General features: G+C 37.9%; 1 protein-coding gene across 4 annotated transcripts; it reads left to right on the top strand.

Annotated features, from left to right (window-relative positions):
- Window positions 1–539: 539 nt before the first annotated feature.
- ANAPC4 (anaphase promoting complex subunit 4) lies at window positions 540–20,751 on the top strand. 4 transcript variants are annotated; one of them, XM_069792431.1, is made up of 29 exons: window positions 540–732; window positions 1,410–1,515; window positions 2,571–2,703; window positions 3,984–4,058; window positions 4,199–4,225; window positions 4,328–4,372; window positions 6,025–6,109; window positions 6,515–6,625; window positions 7,200–7,283; window positions 7,542–7,628; window positions 8,348–8,412; window positions 8,506–8,548; window positions 8,659–8,735; window positions 9,169–9,269; window positions 9,351–9,402; window positions 9,709–9,764; window positions 11,017–11,066; window positions 11,997–12,053; window positions 12,214–12,270; window positions 12,821–12,914; window positions 14,567–14,664; window positions 15,205–15,266; window positions 15,350–15,388; window positions 15,476–15,577; window positions 16,730–16,807; window positions 17,586–17,756; window positions 18,965–19,088; window positions 19,488–19,720; window positions 20,074–20,751. In XM_069792431.1, exons 1-28 carry the CDS (start codon window positions 625–627, stop codon window positions 19,701–19,703), a joined length of 2,403 nt encoding a protein of 800 aa, XP_069648532.1. In that variant the 5' UTR covers window positions 540–624; the 3' UTR covers window positions 19,704–19,720; window positions 20,074–20,751. The 4 variants fall into 4 exon arrangements, with proteins under 4 accessions (XP_069648532.1, XP_069648540.1, XP_069648521.1 ...); XM_069792439.1 differs by having other exon boundaries at window positions 541–732; window positions 11,017–11,063; window positions 19,488–20,751; XM_069792420.1 differs by having other exon boundaries at window positions 541–732; window positions 19,488–20,751.
- Window positions 20,752–20,935: the final 184 nt, after the last annotated feature.

The following is a 20,935-nucleotide window of genomic DNA, read 5'->3' as shown; positions in this document are numbered from 1 at the left end:
AGAACCCACATTAGCTTGAGTGTTTTGGATTGGCACTGCTGCCGGGTGGGTTATCTTGTAAAATTGATTGAACGGAGCGTCGGTGCAGCCTGTTCTTGGGCGAGAGCTGAAGAAGAACGAAGGTGTGTATTGCGGCGGGAGGGGACGACCCTTCCGCGTTGTTCCGCTGAAGTGAAAGCGGCACCGCTTCGCGCTGCGGGTAGGCGAGGCTGGCCTTTCCCTCGCCGCTAGCTCTCAAAGGCAGCCGCCCCCGCCCGGGCCCGGCCCGGGCCCGGGCCCTGCCGCCAGGCCCTCACGGCCGCCGGCACGTCCCTCAGCCCCGTGGGGGAGTGAGGGGAGGGAGCCCTGGTCCCCCGCCGGGGGACAGGCGGCAGGCGGGGGCCTTGTCCCTGCGGGCAGAGCGCGGCCCGCCGCCCCCCGGGCTGGGCGCCGAGGCGCGGGCAGCCGCGGCGGCCCCGCTCCCCTCGCGGCCCGAGCCGCGCCGCGCCGCGGCGCCAAGCGCCGCCTCCGGAAGCCGGGAGCGGAGGGCGGGCGGGCGGCCGGCGGCGTTGTGCGGCCGGGGGGCGGCCGGCGGGAGGCCGGCGGGAGCGAAGGGGCCCGGCAGCCGCCCGGAGCGCCGCCGCCATGCCCGCCTTCCGGCAGGTGGGGGAGAAGCAGCTGCCCCAGGAGGTCGTCTTCATGGCCTGGTCCCCCAAAAGGGACCTCATCGCCCTGGCCAACAGAGCGGGGGAGGTGAGCGCGGGGGGCGGCCGAGCCGCCGGGCCCGGCAGCGGGAGCCCGCGGCCGCGCTGGAGGCCGCTGCTGTGGGCTGACGGGGGGGGCTCTGAGGAGGGAAGAGCGGCCGCTGCTCGCGGGAAAGCGCTGCCTCTTCTCTGCGGTCGCCGAGATGCCTGTGCCGCTGTCTGTGGCGAAATTCTTGTCAGCTTAGCCGTGCGTGTAGGAATAGCAAATTTTTTATCGAGCTTCTTATCGCCCTTCCTCTTTTACTTTCTAATTTCCAGACAAAGTCGCTGATGATGCTCTCATTGCCTGCGTCTGGGGCATTTTAAAGCGCATGGAATTTGCTGTGTAAATTAAATCTATTTTCAGATTTTTTTTTCCTGGAACTGCCGTACGTGATCACGCACGAAGGCAGACTGCGGTGCTTTCAGGCTGTCTCTGCTGGAGAGGCGTGGGTAACCCCTGTTGGTTAGAGGCTTCTGGGTTTATACAAGGCACAGCTTATTTCTCTGTATTGCTGTACAGTTAATAGTATACTGCCCTTTAAAATAAGTTGGGGCAGCAGGTGACATTTAAGACACAGGAGTTATTAAAAAACGGTAAAAAAAAGTGCATCATGAACGCATTTACAAACTGGTATTAGTGGGAGAATGTGGTTTGTTTTTGTCTTCAGTGTGTTTGCTTTGTAGGTTTTACTTCATCGGCTTGCAAACTTTCAACGAGTGTGGAGCTTACCTCCAAACGAAAATACAGGAAAAGAAGTGACGGCTCTTGCTTGGAGACCAGATGGCAAAAGTAATGTCAAGTATATGAGGTGTTAGGGTGCAATAAAAATCCCATTGGAAATCAGTGAAAGTTGTGGTGATGATACCTCTTATCTGTGAAGGAACTTTTCAAGTAAATTGTGTTTGGAGAGAAGGGTGGCTTAATTTTACGTAGGTTTATTCAAAGTAATAGAGAGATTTACACTGTTGAAAGCAATTGCAAGAAAGGTTTGCAAGATGGATTCATGTCCAAAATACTGCTTTTCAAGGTATAGCAAAACTTCAAGCTCCTAAGTAGGCAGAATATTTTTGTATGAACTACAGAATTTATTGGGAGAGAAAGAGGCTCTCTGATCAGGGTTGACTGAAGAGCTTCGCCTATTTAGCAGAGGCTAAAATTGCTCTAATAATACACCGGAGAAGAAGAAAAAAGCCTTTTCCTTATGAACAGAAATGTCGTTGAAATTACTATCTTAATAAATCTAGGCTGGAAATCAGTTAATTTTTTGACTCATTAGAAGTGGGAGAATGGGAACAATCTTCTTCCGCGACATGTGGGTAAAAATACCTATATTGTTTTATGATGGAGTCTGAGGAGTTTAAGAAAATTCTTTTTAAGATTGGTTGCCTGTGATTACAAGGAAGTAAGCACAGAAACCTATGCCTAATATATGCTTTTATGGATGAATAAAGTTAAGGTGATGCAAAAGTTGCTCAGGAAGTCTTAAATTGTATTTTGTTGTAATAAACTCCAGACATTCCCGGTGGACAGTCTTATATATAATTCTGGCCTCACATTTGCAAAAAATGAAGCCTCTTGCTTTATTAGAAGCATTAGAAGCATATTCACTTCAATATGTAGATAAATAATTGTGAAATCAGGCCTTTGACTTAAATCTATCACCGAAAATATGATAGGAGTTCAAACTTTCATTCTAATAAGTAGATTTCAAATGAGAATTTAGAAGGACTCTAAATAGAAAATTCTGTCCAGTAGTTGGCTTTGAAGACATTATTTTCTAGTTTAATATAAAGTACAAAGTTTTGCACATTGGTTATTTATACATTTTACTCATCTTTCTCTAGTTTTGGCTTTTGGCCTTACTGATACCAAGCGGATTATTCTGTGTGATGTAGAAAAACCTGAAAGCTTGCACTCCTTCTCTGTGGACTCGTCTATTACATACATGCATTGGATGGAAGTAACTGAGGAAAGCAGGTGGGTCCGAAAAACCCTAGAAGTAAATTACGGGCTATGTAGTGCCACCTTACTAATAATTTATACTTAGTATGTTACAAGCAGTCATATAAAATAATATAATATTCCGTAGCTGTGGCTTTTTTTTTTGCCACTTGGCTAAAATTTTCCTTTTTGTCAGAATAGATACTTTTCATACGCTTATTTTCAGTGCTGATATCTTAGTCTTGTGGTTCTTTAGACTATACACAAAAATTTCAGCATGATCTTGAGTGCTCACCTCTTAAAAGCTGCTGAATCTAGTGTTAGCTTGTACAGCCTGTCTTTGGATCCAGTTTACTTCAATACCAATTAATTTATTAAGCTAATTATGATAATGTTGTTAGGTTCATCTGTTTTGTTAGTCAGAATAAGTATTGTATTTAAATCTTTCTTCACGTGTGTTTTCAACATCTTTAGTTTGATGCTTCCATCTTTCATGATGCGCCTTTGGTGTTACATCCAACCCTACTGGCAATTCTGTTGTGTGTGTACTTGCTTCAGGAAGTCAGATTGCTGCTAGTGACCATGAGCTCTGTGGCATTGTACAATTCTCAGCAGCACTTGTGAGCTGGAGGATATCATCATGGTCCCTCTTTCTGTGGTCTTACAAAAACCTCTGATATGCACCTTATTGCAGTGCAAGACAATAATTAAATAAAACATTTATTTAAAAAAGGGAGGTGGTGTAAGCCTGACTTGGGATTCCCCCCCCACCTCCAGAAAAAAACAGTTTTAAAATAGCAAGAAAATAACTGCATCTTAAATGACTCTAGCATTCTTCTCCTGATGGGAATAGACTTATCTCCTTATGGGAAATCTCATCCTTCTGGCATCTTTAAGGTGTGGTATTAAGTATTGCACTTTAGTCTTCCTGTCAGTCTAACGTGTCTTTAAAGTGAAGCTTTTTGGGGTGTAGGTAGGTTGTACTGCAGGGTTGTACAGGGTTTAAACAGAAAGCCCCTGTTAGTAACTGCATTACAGATGATGAGGGATTTGGTGGCAAGCTACTGAGCCAGCAGATACAAACTTTATATTTTCCTTCAGTGGAAATAAAAAAAGATTTTCAGATTTCTTTTATTAATTTGATCATTTGATAAATTGTAAAAGGCCCTATAAAGGATTACCCTCTGATATTTGTAACTCTAGTATGTATTGACTATTGAGTATATGCTGTAACTTTGAAGTTAGAAAGAAATTCTCTTCCCCCCACCCACATTTTTACAGATTGGGTGTTAAAGACAGTCTTACTTCTTTTCCAGTGTTCTCACTTCCTTTTACAATGCTGAGGATGAATCAAATCTCCTTTTGCCTAAATTACCAGCACTACCAAAAAAGTAAGCATTATACTAGTAAGCTTGAGAAGCTACAATTTGTCATTTGTTGTCATTGTTTTGGTTATTTGTCTTTAATGCATTACAGATGGTTTGGATTAGATGTCTTCCGTTGTTATTGAGAATAATTATTTTGTTTTTAGTTACAGTACCACTGCAAAAATTTTCAGGTAAGAAATTGTTGTCTTATATATCTCTATTTTTTGTCTTATTTTGTTTTCTGGTATTGAGACATGCTACATAAACCTCAATCATATGTTTTGTATTTTCAGTGAAGAAAAGTCAGATGAGATTATGAAGCTTCTGGGTGATGTGAGGTAAATTCTGTATGTGGGTTGTTGTGGGGCTTTTTTGTTGGTTGGTTGTTTTTTTAAAGCATAAAATAATGGCTAAGTGGGTTTACTTCTAAGTTATCCATAATCTGTTTTTAAGGATCCTGGAGAAAGGATATGGAATGTCTCTTTTTTCATGTACAAAGATAAAGTTCAAAGAATATATTAAAAAAAAAAAAGTCTCCATCAGTTTATGCCTTTTCTCCTCAATTTAGAGGGATTATAAGGCACTTTATCAGCAACTGTTGTTGGTGCCATATCTTCTTTTCCTTAGAAGATTTCTTGGGGTGGAGGCATTTTTTAATGCTTGTTATAGACGGGGAATTCCTGTGGGTTTGCATGAGTGTGACAAAGCTAAACTTAAAATTATCTCTGAAATCAGCTGTATTAGGGTTACTTGAAAATAAACTTCTTTTACTAGGAAACACATGAGCAGCAGCTGGAGGACCTGTAGTTTGGCAGACTGAGACTGGCTTTGTGGAGTGCTTGTAGTGCATTTTTGAGGAGGGCGCTTAATGCCTGTGCCTTATTTTTCCATTTGCTTTCTTTCATTGTTCCTTACAGTCTCACCACTAAGAATCATCCTCCTTATTTCAAAATCTACATCCCTGTCTATCACCAATTACTGCTTTTTAAGACTTGATACCTCTTCTTACAGTAGGAGAGACTTGCTAGAAAGAGAGACATTGCAGCTGTCTGTGGTGTAGGAGCTTTCTGGATTCTGTGCTCTTTCATCTATTCAATTAATCAAACCAAAAGTTTTTCAGATAATGTTTTATTAAGTTCCATCTTGGCTTTAACAGAAACATTGTCCTTCAACATATATTTAGGAGTGTAACAGGCAGAAGTTGCAGTTAATTTTCTTCTATCAATAAGGGGATATGTAAAACATTCTCATTGGAGAGCAGTACTGCTCACTGTAATGTAAGCAAATATATGTAGTTGAAGATGTATGGGTGTATGACAGCAATAGACAACCTTCCTGTCCAAAGTTTAAAGTTTTAAACATAGACAGAAAGGGAGGGGTCACAGAGAAGTATTTTCCCAAGTCATTGTAGCAAGTTGGTTATAATAAGCGAGCAAAACACAGACCTGTCTGTCCCAGACCCTATTCTTTGCACTGGGTTTCTGTTTCTGATGCTGTTGTTGTTTGTGACTGTTCTTTGCTGCTGCATCCATTTCAAATGTTTATTGCCTTTGAGGTTTTGCTGAGGAGTGCCACTGAGTGACTACAACAAACTTACTCTGCATGTAGTTAGGATAAACTCCTGGGAATACAAAAGTAGCTTTGTAAGCTTTGCAGCCTGTATTGGTAGGTGGACTGTTGGTAGAAACTGTTACTTTTTTCTTCTGGAAGGTATAAAGTCAGTGAAGGAGGACTTCTGTGCCTAAATTGTGTTATTTATTCCCTATTCTCTAAGTTAATTTGGTAATTGATACTCCTCCTGTAAATGTTAGAGGCAGGTCTTATCAATGAAATCCAAGCTAATATTTTTTTTGTTTTTAAATTTCTTGGGTCATAGACAGTAGCACAGTGATTCTTTTTGTTCAGTGATTCTTTAGAGGATGTTTCATAAAGGGATGGTATTTAAGAATTACATTTGTATGCTCATCAACACATTCTTCTATTTTTATAGGCTTAATGCTCTTGTCCTTGGTGGAAGTTCAGGATTTATTGAGATTTATGCTTATGGAATGTTCAAGATTGCTACAGTAACTGGGGTATGTTACGTTCCTTTCCATATTTTTTTCTTCATAATATACCAAATTATAGTTGAATTGAATGAAAAAATACATATGTATGTTTACACATAAGTGAAACTGGGTTGCTGAATTTTAAAGAAAAGAATAGTTGTTTCTCTCTATTGGGTTGTGTGGTTATTGTTGGAAAGACATTCTAACTCTGGCAGTTTTAACATCTTGTTTCAAATAAAACAAATTTCAACATTAATCCACAGTAAAAAGAGTGGTTTTGTTCCTGAACAGTAGCTGAAAATTCTTTGGTTTTACACTTTGTTTTTACGTGTCACTGACCGCAGTCTTCTTTGTATATGAATATGTTAGAGCAGTAAATACATCTTAGAGGAAATGCAGTATTTCATTAATTTTTAAACTGGAATCCTTCAGGTGGCAGGTTCTTGTCGTGGACTATGTTTGTCTAGTGATTTGAAATCACTATCAGTTATTACAGAGATACAAGACTCTTCAGGCAGCGAAGCAGAGATAACATATTTTCAGGTAAGTAAAGTAATTTTAAAATGTTCTTAAAAAGTAAAACTGCTTTTTTAATTGCTTCCTGGTAGCTTTATTGCTTTCCCATTATTTGCAGAAAACCCACAAACTAATATTTCCAGCCTTTCTGAAAATGACCCTGATTTAGCTTTTGGATTTATCATGTTAACATGCAGTTTCACTGATGAGACTGATGATGACCTAAGCCATTCTTTTAAAATATTACTTTAAATATAACATTCATTTATACAGTTACAGTTATTCAGATTTTCTTCATTCTGCACACAAAGACATAGCAGCAATGCTGTTGATTATCCAGTCTATCCAGAACAGTCATCCGTGAAACTATTACTGTTAGAACTTCAAAGTGGGGAACCTTATCAGGAGTTTTTATAGATGTATTAAAAATATTTATTGCCCCTTTGAATTAAATGTATTTCCCTCTTAAAATCAACTTTAAGGAAATGAGAAATTACAGTTTTTCTATGGGTCCTACCAATCTGTCTTTTCAGTTCTGTAGTCTAAAGTTTCTTAAAAGACAAATCCTCTGTTTAACTGTTGCTTGTTTCATTTGTTATAGCTGGACACTAGTCTATTATCCAGTTACTTGCCTGAGGTAACTCGAATGGCCCGGAAGTTTACTCACATTTCAACTCTGTTACAGGTACAGTTGTGTTACAGCATCCTTTTAATATCACAGTTCTTAGAGGCTTTGATATTCTTAATGCAAGTAAAATAAATGTTTTCTGGTAGGAAGCCTAAGCTGGTTTTAAGTAAATGTAGAGCTCTAACTTGGAATTTGATGATAAATTTTATATAATATCTACAGTATATCTTCCCTTTGTATTGTAACATCCAGTTCTTGCACATGTTTTGAAGGGGGGAAAAGGGAATAACACTAATATCTGTATCTGTATTATAGTATATAAAGTTGTCATTGACATGCATGTGTGAAGCATGGGAAGAAATATTGATGCAGATGGACTCAAGACTAACAAAGTTTGTACAGGTACTGTAGTATTAACCATTCTTTCAGAAGAACGTTTTTTTGCAGTAGCTCTGTTCATGTTAACATGCTGCATATCTTAATGTTTAAGCATAATGCCCCCACATAAAAATCTCTAAGTTCAGAGGCAACCTGGAAGCCATTGTGTCTCAAGTGCTCTGATGCTGAAGATACCCGAGTACAATCAAGCAGGATTGTATTGTGATACTTCTTTATATTATTTATTCTAAGTTATTCAAAAGTGATAGTTTCCAGCTTGCACATCTATTGATAAGTTGCTTTCTATTTAAGGTTGTGCTCTTTGTACTTTAGTCAGTGATAAACTGAATACTGTAAATGTTGAGTAAGAGCCTACTAGCACTTACAGCCTAGTTCAACAGAACATGTATGATTAAGAACAGAACAGCCATGATTAAGATGCTCTTGGATTTGCTTAAATTTTGTGTTTGTTGACCATGGATAGAAGTTAATTGAATCAAATAATTTATTTATTTTTTTTAGATAGATTCTTGGTGATGGGAAACTGCTTAGAATTTTTACTGGGTAATACAATTGAAAATAACTTAAAATACTAGAAAATTTCCAGTGATCAGTAGTCTGATCTCATCATTCAAGGATATGGGTAGGTTTTTCGATATACTTTAATTGAAGTGTTTACAAGCTTATTTGGTAGCCTGGATTTAATCTCTTCACCAATCTGTTTCAATCATTTTGACTGACAGGAAAAGAATACAACCACTTCTGTTCAGGATGAGTTTATGCAGCTGTTGTTATGGGGCAAAGCAAGGTAGTTACTGTTGTTTTATCTGAGTATGCATTTGCAATTGATATTGAAATACAAAATGAATGCATATTTGGTTCTCTCCCCCACCCCATTCAGTCTGGAACTTCAGGCATTACTAATGAACCAATTGACAGTAAAGGTATGTTAATATTTTTTAACATATTAAAATAATCTATTTCAATATCTTTTAATCACTGTTCTGTTAAGTTAACAGAACATTATTACATGTTCATATTTCTTTTTTACCAGGGTTTAAAAAAACTTGGTCAATCCATAGAGTCTTCCTATTCCAGTATACAAAAGTTGGTCATAAGTCATTTGCAGAGGTAAGTCACAGAATGTCCAATGAATTATAGATAAAATGACATGTTATATGCTTTGCTAAAAGACAGTATGCTATATTGGTGGTTCTTTCATGCTGGTGTAGAGACCATGATCATGGCAAAATGTACTATTTTGCTTTCGGGTAATGGAGAACTATTGAAGTATTTTGAACAGTCTCTATGACACATCACCTGTATATCACTGCCTGGTGTGTTTATGAGATATATGCAAAATACTTAAACCAACTTTGTGTGGTGGTTAAAATCATTAGGACAATATTTGGTTTTCTGTGAAGTGATACTTTAACTTTTATGTGCCAAACCACCTTATAAAGCTCTCTACTTTGCATATTAAATGAGAAAAATGTAGCATGCAGTGAAGCAGTGAATTTCCAAAGCGTGACTAAGATTATGCTTCTTTGCTCTGCTTTCCTAGTGGCTCTGAGGCACTGTTATACCACTTGAGTGAATTGAAAGGAATGGCTTTATGGAAACAAAAATATGAGTCTCTGGGATTAGATGCATCCGGAATTGAAGGTACAGTAGTGTGTGTGTGCAACTTACCCACTCTGACTTCACTTTTGAAATGTTGATAATAACAGTTAGCTCTTTTTGCAGAGGCTATTACTGCTGTTGGTTCTTTCATCCTGAAAGCAAATGAGCTGCTTCAGTAAGTATAAAATCTGGAGAGTTTAAAAAACATGCCTCTTGAGTTTTGTATCTAAGGGGAAGCATGTGGCTGGAAACAGAGAAGGTTGGGAGAGCAAGGCTTCTCTGTTGGTGGTGAGCTTTTATCTTGTCTCACTGCATCTCATAGACTTACAGCCCAAAAATAGTCTTACTTGGAAGTTTGCATTGGGCATTTTTAAAAAAATGCATAGTGCTTGCAGGCCTTTCTATTGTAAAGATGGGACTTAAGCCTGGAGCAACTTGTGACATTTAGATCTGGTAATTTTTTTTCTTGTTTCTTGCTCAGAGTTATCGACAGTAGTATGAAAAACTTCAAAGCATTTTTTCGATGGCTGTATGTTGGTAAGCTTGATGACATAATAAGCGTCCAGTATCTGTTTTGTATTGTAAGCATTGAAATGTCGGCAAGTAATTAAGCCAATCTTAGTTATAACCACCCATTTATTTCTATCATAGAAAATTTCTGGACATCTAAAAGGTTACAGTTGATGAGGCAAGAATAATTATAATATTAAACACATAAGTCATAAATTTTATAGTTCTTAATTAAACTTAGTGTATGTATAGCGAGTATTGCATGTACCGCTGTAATGTTACTCCAAACTGTTGTCTGCTTTATGAGCAATTTGCTGGTCTTGACTTGGAGAAATTAAAGGACTTTTAGTTTACACCAAATTTGAAGTATAGTTTAGCTTTCCTTTACTCTGTCACTTGCTGCTTTCTCCTGTGCAGACCTAGTCAGCTGTAAAGTTATGCAGAGATGTAAACAGTCATTGAATGTCTGGATGCACTTAATAGTCACCTCCAATCGTAGCTCAGTAGTTGCAGGTAAAATGTTAGAAGGAAGTGCAGAATGCTCTATTTTAGCCTGCTTGTTTTTATAAAGTGGTTATGAATAGGTTTATAATTTTTAATTGATTTTTTTAGAACTACTTTACAAAAAACTAAGCAGTCTTACCAGGTACTGTAAAAGCACCAGAAATGCAGTGTTATCACTTACTAGCAGGAATATAATAATTTAAAAAATTACTAGCACTTACTAGCAGGAATATAATAATTTTAATTTTAAAAACTGCAGAAAGCAGAACTATCAGAGTTCTCTGTCATAGCTTTAGAACTTTCATTATTTTAAGTGTTCACTGTGTTTGCTTGTGTTGAAACTAAACAGAACTGTTTATCTAAGCCTCACTGATTTAAAATTACTTCTGTGCAATTCTCTTAAAACATTATTCTGGGCATGACAGTATTCATGTATTTTATATATATATATCTATTTTACTACTTTTAGTATGTACATGAATAAATTCTTATGAACGCTTTTTATAATAATCTTATCTCAGTCTTGTACAGGGTGCAATGCAGTTGGAAAAGATTAAAGATGAAAATTCTCCAAGATTTGTATTGTAAGCTTAGTGGGGCAAATGAGGCTTAATTTCAGTCTCAATTCATAATTCTTCATTCCAGACTTTCTTGCTTCTGACAAATTAATCTCTCCTATTTTATCAGCAGTGTCTTATTACATAGCTATGGAAAATTAAGAATATTAGGAAAGCCTATTAATATTAATGAAGTAAGAATATAATTTTTCTCTCAGCCATGTTGAGGATGTCAGAAGATCATGTGCTTCCAGAGCTGAACAAGGTAGTAGTAACATTTTCTGATAAATGGTGGTATACTCTGTTTTCTGCTTGACTTGAGCACAAGATTAAAGTTTATTTTTGTTCCAAAACTTGAAGGATAGTGTCTGTGTCATTTCTTTGAGAAAGTTGATGCCTGCAGATTCGCACTAATGTGCTGTCTCATGTGAATTACTTTTTCTGTTTTCTTTGTTAATGCTACTCTTTTTAGTCCACTGTATGTGAATGTGAGACCTCTGTGTATAGCAGCTCTTCATATGCCCTAAATGACTAAGTTAACCGGAGTGGGATTTTAACATCTGTATTAACACCTTGGTAGAGAAGATGAAGTACACCTGCATCAGATTTGCAGACACCATCACACTGGGTTAACCAGTTAATACGCTTGAGGGCAAAGGTGCCCTCCAGAGGGAAATAGATAGGCCGGAGGAGTGGACAGATAGGGGCCTCCTGAAGTTCGGTAAGGACAAATGCAAGGTTCTGTCCTGGGGCAGAGTAACTACCTGCAATTGCACAGCAGGGCCTCAGCTGGCTGGGGAAGCAGCTCTGCTGAGATGGGCTTGGGGATGTTGGTGGATGTAAGCTGGGCACGAGCCAGCAGTGTGCCCTGGCAGCAAAGGTGGCCAAGAGTAACCGGGGCTGTACTAACAGGAGCATGGCCAGGAGGTTAAGGGAAGTAGTTACCCTCCTTATTTAGCACTCACCAGATTGCATCTAGAATACTTGCTCCAGTTCGGGGCTCTCCTGTACAAAACAGACATGAATGAAATGGAGTTAGTTCATCAGAGGGCTCCCAAGCGGGTTGGAGACTGGAGCACTCGCCCTGTGAGGACGGGCTGAGGGAGCTGCACTTGTTCAGCCTACAGAACATGTGTTCTGTGCTCATTGAAATGTATTTCTTAGCCTTAGCTTTTCTCACCTTTTTTTTTCCTTTTAGATGACTCAGAAAGATATCACGTTTGTTGCTGATTTTCTTACTGAACACTTCAATGAGGTAAGTTATATTGGTTTGCCAAGTACAGCATCAGTGTATTTTTGCTGCCAAGAATTGAATCTGAAAAATCTTACAATAAAATAATTCAATCATCTTTTTGTACACTGCTTCTCATTAACTTTGAGTTTAAATAATGGTTTTGTTTGCATTATTTTTTCAGGCACCAGAACTTTACAATCGTAAAGGAAAATACTTCAATGTGGAGAGAGTTGGCCAGGTAAAGAACTAGGGAATAAATGGAAAAAGAATAAATGAGAAAATCCTTAATGGAGAAGGTTTTAAAGCTGTGCCCACTTTTCTTCTCTGTCCCTTTTGCTCTGTGTTGCACGCCCCAGTAATGGTAAAGGACAGTATTTTAATTACTTTTCCCTATTATTAGGAAAAGGAGCATTTAAAAATATATCTTATGGTTTTACCTTGTACATGCTGTATTTCTAGGAAAAGCGTCAAACTTCTTTGCAGCCAGCAATAGTAATGTAAAACTGAAATGTGTTTGTTGTCTTTATGCCATTAATCACTGGATTTCAAAACATTTGTGCTCAAGCTTCATTTAAAAATTGGTTTCTTATGGAAATATCACTATGTGATCTTAGACAATAATTGATTTTTCTTATGTTTCTAGAAGGGGTGGAATATTTAGTTTTAAGACTAGGGCATGTTAAATTAAGGAGAAAGGTTTAACAGACTCATGAGGGGCAGTGTTGGAGGTGAATTCTAATGTCCCTTATTCTTAAAATTAAATCTACAAATGTCTGTTTCTTTTCTAGTACTTGAAAGATGAAGATGAAGACCTTGTATCACCACCTAATACAGAGGGAAACCAGTGGTTTAACTTTCTTAAAAATAGCACTCATCTTAAAGGTAATGTGTGCTTTAGTAAAAAGTGCAAGTGAATCAAAGATATACTTAGAATGTAACAAATACAGAAGAGTAATCTGTTTTTTCACGCTTACGAGTTATTTCTATAGTGTTAGTCATCTGAGTAGAATAAAATAAATGGACCTTGTTATTTTACACAGTTTTTATGTAGCTGCTTACCCAGTCAATTACCATTTTCTGGGTACCAGGAGTTTCCTACCTTTTATGTACTAGTCTCGGAAATTGGGGGCTTGGAAGGAATCCCAGGAGATATCTGTTTTAGTAGATCTTAATTCCAGTTCAAGGAAGTAATAATTACGCTTAGGTCATACCTGGAGGAAGTGTCCCAACTTGTTCTCTTTCATTGGAGTCTGAGACTATTTTGTTCATTAGTGGTGAAAAAGAAGTAAGAGACTAGAACAAGCTGATGGTGAAAATGATTCTTGTTTAACTTTAGAAACATAGACTGTAAAACTTCTACAGCGCAAGCTATCTTGTAATAGAATTTGCTATAGCTGCCTTTTTCTGCCTATTTAATGCCATAAAAATGGGGGAAGTGGTAGCATTTTTATTTGGAAAAGTAGTATTTAGAAAATGTACTTTTAGACATACTTTTGAAAATATGTTTGGTACTTTAAATGTGTAGACTACTTGACTGGTCATTTCTGTTACTGCCTAAGATTTGTTTGTAGAGATGGTTTGTAGGTGGTTTTGTTGGTATTAATTTGGCAAGTATTGAGATGTTTATAGGATCATAGGACAAGTAAAGCTTCTGTCATTGACACTTTCTACCTTTCTTTGGTGTTTTATATTGCTTTGTTGGTTGATGTAATTTTTATCATTTTTACAGCTAAAGATTGGAAAAGAAACAGGTTATGTACTTTAAGTAATGAGATTTATCTCAAAAGCTAAATGTTTTATTACAAAGTAGTTCACTTCATAAGAACAAATCAGTCCTACTGAAGCCAAATCATAGCTACTATAAAAAGTATGGAAATTGTTTCCTTAAACAAGATACTTTGACAACTGTGTTTCTAGCTCTTGGGTAAATGCAATTCTGTCTTTTTGCAATTTTGAATGGGCTGTAAAGAAAAGCTGGAGGGGCAGGCAGGCCTGCATTTCTCGTTCATTTATCTCGTTCCATATTGTAATCCAGTTAGTTCCTCGAGTTAGAATTTATAATCATGCAATAATCTAGGCAGTCACCTAATCCAACCAAAGCAGGGTTAATTTTGAAGCTAAGCTTGGTTGCTCAAGGCTTTGTGCAGTTGAGTCCTCTGTGTCTGCAAGGATAGAGATCCTGCAGCCTCTCTGGGCACCCTGCTCAAATGACTAGCCAGTCCTTGTGAAAGCTTTTTTCCTTATATCTGATTAGGATTTCCCTTGCTCCTCTCCTTGTGTGCAGCTTTGAAAATGATGTGTTCTGTAACTCCTCCAGGCAGCTGAAGAGAGCAATGGGTTCCTCTTTGTTAGCCCTCGTTTCTCTAGTGTGAACGAACCCAGCCCCCTCAACTTCTTGTAGAGCATGTGCTCCAGCCCTGCAACCAACTTATTGACCACCCCCTGGGCTCATTCCAATTTGTCACTTTAATAACAGTGTAGTATGTTTTTACAGAGATACAAGCATTTTTTAAATTAACTTTATCTGTTTACAGAAAGTCCACTTCTGTTTCCCTACTATCCTGAGAAATCACTGCATTTTGTCAAAAGGCAAATGGAGAGGGTCATTGATCAGTGTTTACAAAAGCCAGCGGTAAGTTCAATTTATATAAATGATAAATTTATTTTAGGGGTAGCAGTCAACTGAACATAGTAGTCATGCTTAGTAAGGCCTGAAGTTTTAATCTTTGCCTTTGAGTGCCTACAGCTTAGGTGGTAGCATGTAGCCCAGCTTCACCACTGCCAGGATGTCTCAAGCCTTTGGCTAGGGAGAGCGTAATGGGGGATTTTTTGTTTCATGTCTTCTGTTCCCATGTTATTGGGTTCCATTTTTAATGCTAATTAACTTGGTGTATGCGCTGTGTACTAGATAACTGTGTGTTAGTTGGCTAACTGTGCCAAGTTAGTTGGCAATACGTTAGTCTATGTATTACGAAGAAACATGAAACAAGTGTATCAAGTGACAGTAGTGTTTGCATTAGGGATGTTTATTTCAGCATAAATATTGGTGGATTTTTCTTTCAGATGTGTGCCAGTGTTTTTGTTTTGTTGGTTGGGTTTTTTGTCTTAAAATCGTGTGTAATTATGAATAACTGCCTGCATTTTTTTGGCTTATTTTCATTATATTTGTTAGGATGTAATTGGGAAGTCAGTGCATCAAGCAGTCTCCATGTCTCTCTACAAAACTTCTCAAAGGTATTTCTTTACGTTATTTCTGAATCTCAGCTGCACAAAATTACAGTAGCGTTTTATAAACTGGTTTGGTTTTTCCTTTTCAGTGAAGATTCCACACCTCAATTATTTAAACTACCATTTCTGTAAGTATGCTGCTATCCCTTGTTTTATGTCATTTACCAATTAATAAAACTTAATCTAAATTTTCATTTCCTCCCCCCACATTACAGGTGGAATGACAAAACATCCAATATACATTACGTTCTCTTCACCATATTAGAAAATTCTATTTCTAAAATATACATTTTGAGGAGACATACTGATACTTCCAGGTAAGACAAAAAGAAAAAAAAAAAAAAAGGAAAAAGTGGTTTGTGAGCATTGGCACATGTGTACAGAGACAATTACAAATTGAAGCTATTTGTAAAAAGAAGGATTGAGCAGCTCAAATACAATCTTTCTTGGATACTAGAGAAAATGAGAAGGACATTAGGAAGTGCAGTTGGAAACTGCAGCAGGAGTTTGTGTTTTATTAGACTCAGAAAATCTGATCACAAGATCCAAGATGGTTTTATACTTAGGAAAAAAAACAGGCTCCCTTAGTTTTGTTCCTCACAGAATTACTTGCTTGTGCAAACTTGTGAAAAATTGAAGGGAATCATGCTTTCAGGGTTGCTTTGTCTTACTGTAAATATTACTCTTGGATTAACCCCTTGCAGCCTGTAATTTAATACTCTAAGGAAAAATGGGAGGTAGACTCATAGGTGCAACAAATAGAGTACATCTCTTTGGGGTGTAGCTTTGAGTACCTGGAGGAGTTTCTGTTTCCAAGATGCAGTTTGTCACTGCCTAGTTGTGTTGATACAACTGTTTAAGATGTATTCTGTCAGTGGGATCACTGAAATGACCTGGGTTTAGAAAACAACAAAAACTCCTCCTCTCTGTAAATTACTGATTTTTATATTTAAATATATTTTATTTATATTTTTCATTTAACTTGAGGAGATGATGAACTGTGATATGTATGGGAATTCTTAAAGCAGTTTTACTGCTGAAGAAAGCACATGGTGAAACTATGGTTTGTGTTTCCATTTGAGAGCTGCTGATGACAAAATTACAGACTTGTGGTGTAGTTTCTATCCTATTTCCTCCCTTAATGAAGTCTAAATCTGTTTCCTGTAGATTTGAGTAACAAGTAACTTAATGGACGTGAGACTAGGACAATTAAGCCTAGTTCAGCAAAGAACTGTATCCCACAAGCCAGACACAGTTTCCCATAACTGCATTAGTCACATTTTGCTGAGGGGCAAAAGAAATCAAAAGGTTCCCATCCACCAGTTACATCATTTTGGGATGTAGCCTTGTATTGTGCTAAGCTTAGACAGGCTTTCACCATCTCTAACAGCAACTGTGATAAAAGATTTTGGATTTTCTATGAAAGGAAAAGAAATTGGTCACTGAGATAATGAACACTGTTCTTCTAGGTCTGTCAGTAATGGAATTCTTGCAGTAGAGTTTGGAAACTTCTTGAACAACAGTATAAATGAGAGCTCAGACTCCAGGTCAGTATATTTGATTTTTCTTCCAGAATTGCAGGTTGCTAAATTTAAGACTATGTTATGTTCTCTAGTGTTTATTTTACATGAACTTCTCAGGCACTGTAGTTTGGCTTTTATCCTGAAAGTTACTACTTCAGATGCTGGACCAGCTTGTAGTCCCTGGGTGAGTCAGGCTGTAAGAAATGGCACAGGTGCGTGAAGCTGCAGGATTGTGGGAGTCTTGTTTTCTACTTCATTCCAAGGTCAAGTAAATTTTAGTTTTCTAGTTGGAAACTAGAGCTTTAGCACATGTGCAAGAAACAAAGCTAGCTGGAAACAGCTCTTGATTATATCTGTGACGTTCTTTAAGTAAGATGGAGTGACACTTGATATGCCTGAATGAAGGCATCTTAGAAGGCATGGTAGACTAAGCTCATCCTTTTCATGTAGAAAGGCCAGATGTGATTGCCCTCAGTATCTTCAGTTGTGTTTCTAAATTTTCTTTGGTGTTTGTGTTTACTGTTTCTTATATTTCACCTGAAATGGGAAAAAATAAGATTGCTAGTAAGTTCTTCTGTTTTTTTTTCCTTCAGAAGCATTTTTCCTGCACAATACAGGAGTCTGCCATGGTTATGGCTGTCTTTCAGTGTCTTAGCTGCATAACTGACCTTTTCTATCATTTATAGTAAAGCTCACTGTTAACTACTGAATACTTTCTAACATGAATGCTGTGCAACTTAAAAATATTTTAGTTCTGTATTCACTTTTATTCCTTGATGCTTTCTAAACTATTTTCCTATAGATGCTACAGTTGTTTAGATGCACACTTCTATGATGATGAAACTGTAACTGTAGTTCTGAAGGAGAGTGTGGAACAAGAGGGGAAGGAGAGAGTCTTGGCTCAGCTACCTTTATCTTCGGTATACACAGATGAGGACCAAGATAAGGAATTAATCTGGGATTCTACTAAAAGGTACTGAAAGACTTCAAGCAAGTCTGAAAAGCAGATTAAGCAAATATTCTAACTGTATACAGTTACACATGTGTTGTGTGTGTGTAAATGTTTTAAAGACAAGAACTCTTTTTGTGCCAGGGAGAGTGGGGTGGGGAGATGGAAGCTTCCTAAACAGTTTTTGTGGGTTGTTGGGGGTTGGGTTGGGGTTGGGTTTGCTTTTTTGAGACTCAATACTGCCCGTGCACATGGCTCTCATGAAATGGGAGGACCAATTGAAGACATCCTGTAGAATCAGAAATCTTCTTTTCTTTAGAGGATGCTAACTTTGCTGGTCAGAATACTTGAATTTAGGATGTTTCCAGCATATTTGCTCATATACCTCTGGCTTGTAATAAGGATACACAGATATTTCTTCATCTTTCCCCTGGTAGTCACACTTACAGCTATTGTCAGCTTACCCTTGAAACATCAGAACTGGTGCCTCTGTCTGTGTTGGCATAGGGAGAGGAGAGCATCTGGGGGAAGCGAACACACACACACACAAAAAAGGCCAGTGTAGTTCAAGTGGTGAGTCCATACTTAGTTGTTGTGCCTCACTTGCATTTTCTTTTTTCTCCCTATGCCTCTCTGGTGGATTGCTTAAGATAAATTTTTACCTCAAAATAAAGAGCCATACTGAACTGTAAATATTTTTTTTTTTTAATGCCACAAAGAAATTGTGTATTGCAGAATGAACAGAAAACTTTAAAAGCAAGTGAAAACTAATCCTGGCCACTGTAATAGGCAGGGATTTCCTTCATACAGTCCCTATGAGTGGGGTGAACTGGAGTGATACATCTTTGTAAGGTCGTGGAGGCCAAACTTCTGTGTAAGTGGAGGCATTGCCTACAGGACTTTGTTCAGAAACTCCTCTTCTTGCAGAGGAGAGGTTTGAAGGAAGGCCATCCTCCTGCTGTAACTGTTACTTGTGGGAAGATGAGGCTTTACAATTCCCTTCTCTCCTGCTGTAATCTTCTACCTCAGTTGAAACATGGTGTGTCTCCAAAGTTGGATCCCCCGCTCTAGAATATCTGTAGCAGTGTTATGATGGTTTCAAATGCTTATCTGCTTGTTGCATATGATACGGTAAAACTTAGACATAAAAAAATGGACTGACTGAGGTTTTTCTTAGTACTGAAATTGTCTCTGATGTACTAGCTTTGTGCTTTTCTTCTTGCTACGTGCAGACTGGATGAGCAAAGTGGTGAGATATCCACACGTACTGTTTTCTTGGAGAATCAGTGGAGAGTGCTGGAGAATATGAAAGCTCAGTATGTTTCCGTAAATGGCATTAGAAAAGTTTCCTGTGTGGTAAGTACAGTAACTGTGAACAAGCCTGTAAATTATTAAAGAAAACATGCTATGACTGGAAAGAGTGATAACCTGTTTCTGCTAATTTAGTGAGATTTATCAAAACAACTTTTTTTTTTTTTTTTTTTAACAAATAGATTATTTTCTCATAATCTGTTATAAGTGTTTCAGGATACAGTCATACCTCTCTCATAACACAACATGGAAAAATTTTAACAGAAGTTAATAGATCTACTTGCTTTACTTTTCAGCCTGCAGAGCAGTAAAAAAGTTGCTAATTTCCTTGATACCTCCATTTCAAAGATAAGGCTATTTTCAAAGCTATTGGCTGACATTTAAAATGGTATTGGTGCTTTTATTTATTTATTCATTAACAGAAACTTCTTAATGTCTCCATAGCTGAGTTCAAATCTCCGTCATGTGAGGGTGTTTGAGATGGATGTAGAGGATGATGGGGAAGTTGAGGAAGAAGAGGAAGAAGAAACAACTCAGATTGCAGCTGGGGAACCTGATGAGCTAAATCAGTCTGCAGATAACCAGGACAATGTGTGTGGTGCATCTGCTGAAGAACTACCTGATGAAACTGAAGAACACGAGTCAAGTCTGGATCCTTGACATAAGCTTTTATACTGGTAAAGGGACAAGACTGTAATCTAACTTCAGGCTGCTGAGATGGTGTATCCTGTACCTACTCAAGCAGCTCTAATAGGATGTTGTGTGTCAGAATTCTGTATTGCTTCTCAGCTAAGACTGTGTTCTAGAGTGTGTTTATTTGACCCTTTTTTTGTCTGGCACATGGTTTGGTATGAACTAAATTTCCTTGAGAGCTTTTCCATTTGCAGTTTTTTTATAGGTGAGGAGAAAAAGAAATACCAACTGATGTTTTTGTAGTTAATCTGTTCAGCCCTGAATACTGTTATTAAGATAAAATGAACTTGTATGTGAAAACAACAAAACTCAGGACTGAATTCTTTTTTTTCCTCAGACTTCGTGTTCTAGTAATGGGTACAGAAGCTTCCTGCAGAGCGAAAATCTAAGAGTGTATGGCCGACAGCAAGCTTCCAGATCAGCATAAGACTAGTTAGACAACAAAATTTAGCAACTGTTACTTAAATACATACTTTTAAAAACTTTTGATAACATCTGTCCTCAGTAACACAGTATTTCAACCTGTGCAGTTCTTTAGTCCTCGGTGCAACATTTGTGTGTATGTGTGTATGTTTTGTCAGATGTTTGCGTGTCTCAGCCTGCCTGGTTTCTGTGAGATTGTTCCTGAAAGTCTGTCTTTTCCATCTGGTATTTTTGTAATGAAAAGTTATAACAGAGAGTATTTTTTTTTATTCTGATGTGGCATTGTATGTTGTGCATAGGCTTCAGCTATTTATATATTGCTGTAGGAATGATGTAATGCTAAGCAGTAGAAGCTAGAAACAGTGTTTAGGAATCTAAAATATTTTCTTCTTCCTTACTAGCTGTCAGAGTCTTAACTGACTTAAAACTCAGCTCTTTGAATGAGCAATGCTGCTAAACGCATATCTTTCTTCAGAACAGTGAGTGTACCTTGTATTTGTGAAGAGGACCAGGTCTCATGCATGTGGTCCATTCTGTACTTCAAAAATAAATAAATCTTCTGAAATTGCTATTTGGCATTGCAAAAATCAAATAGTAGACTTACCCTCTTTTTCTTGTTTTGAAATACTCCATTTTTAAGTAACTTTTTTAAAGTGGACTTTTGAAGTGTTTGGACTGTTTGGGGGAGACACTTGTAAACAAAGCTGTTCAGTTTTAAGAGAGACTTCTTATTTTTTCCCTTCCTTGCCAACCTCCTTGAAAGCTGCTTGCTGTTC

The sequence above is a fragment of the Haliaeetus albicilla genome, chromosome 1 (genome assembly GCF_947461875.1).
Source record: "Haliaeetus albicilla chromosome 1, bHalAlb1.1, whole genome shotgun sequence".
In the NCBI taxonomy this organism is placed as follows: Eukaryota; Metazoa; Chordata; class Aves; order Accipitriformes; family Accipitridae; genus Haliaeetus; species Haliaeetus albicilla.
This window is presented reverse-complemented; position numbering and strand designations above follow the sequence as displayed.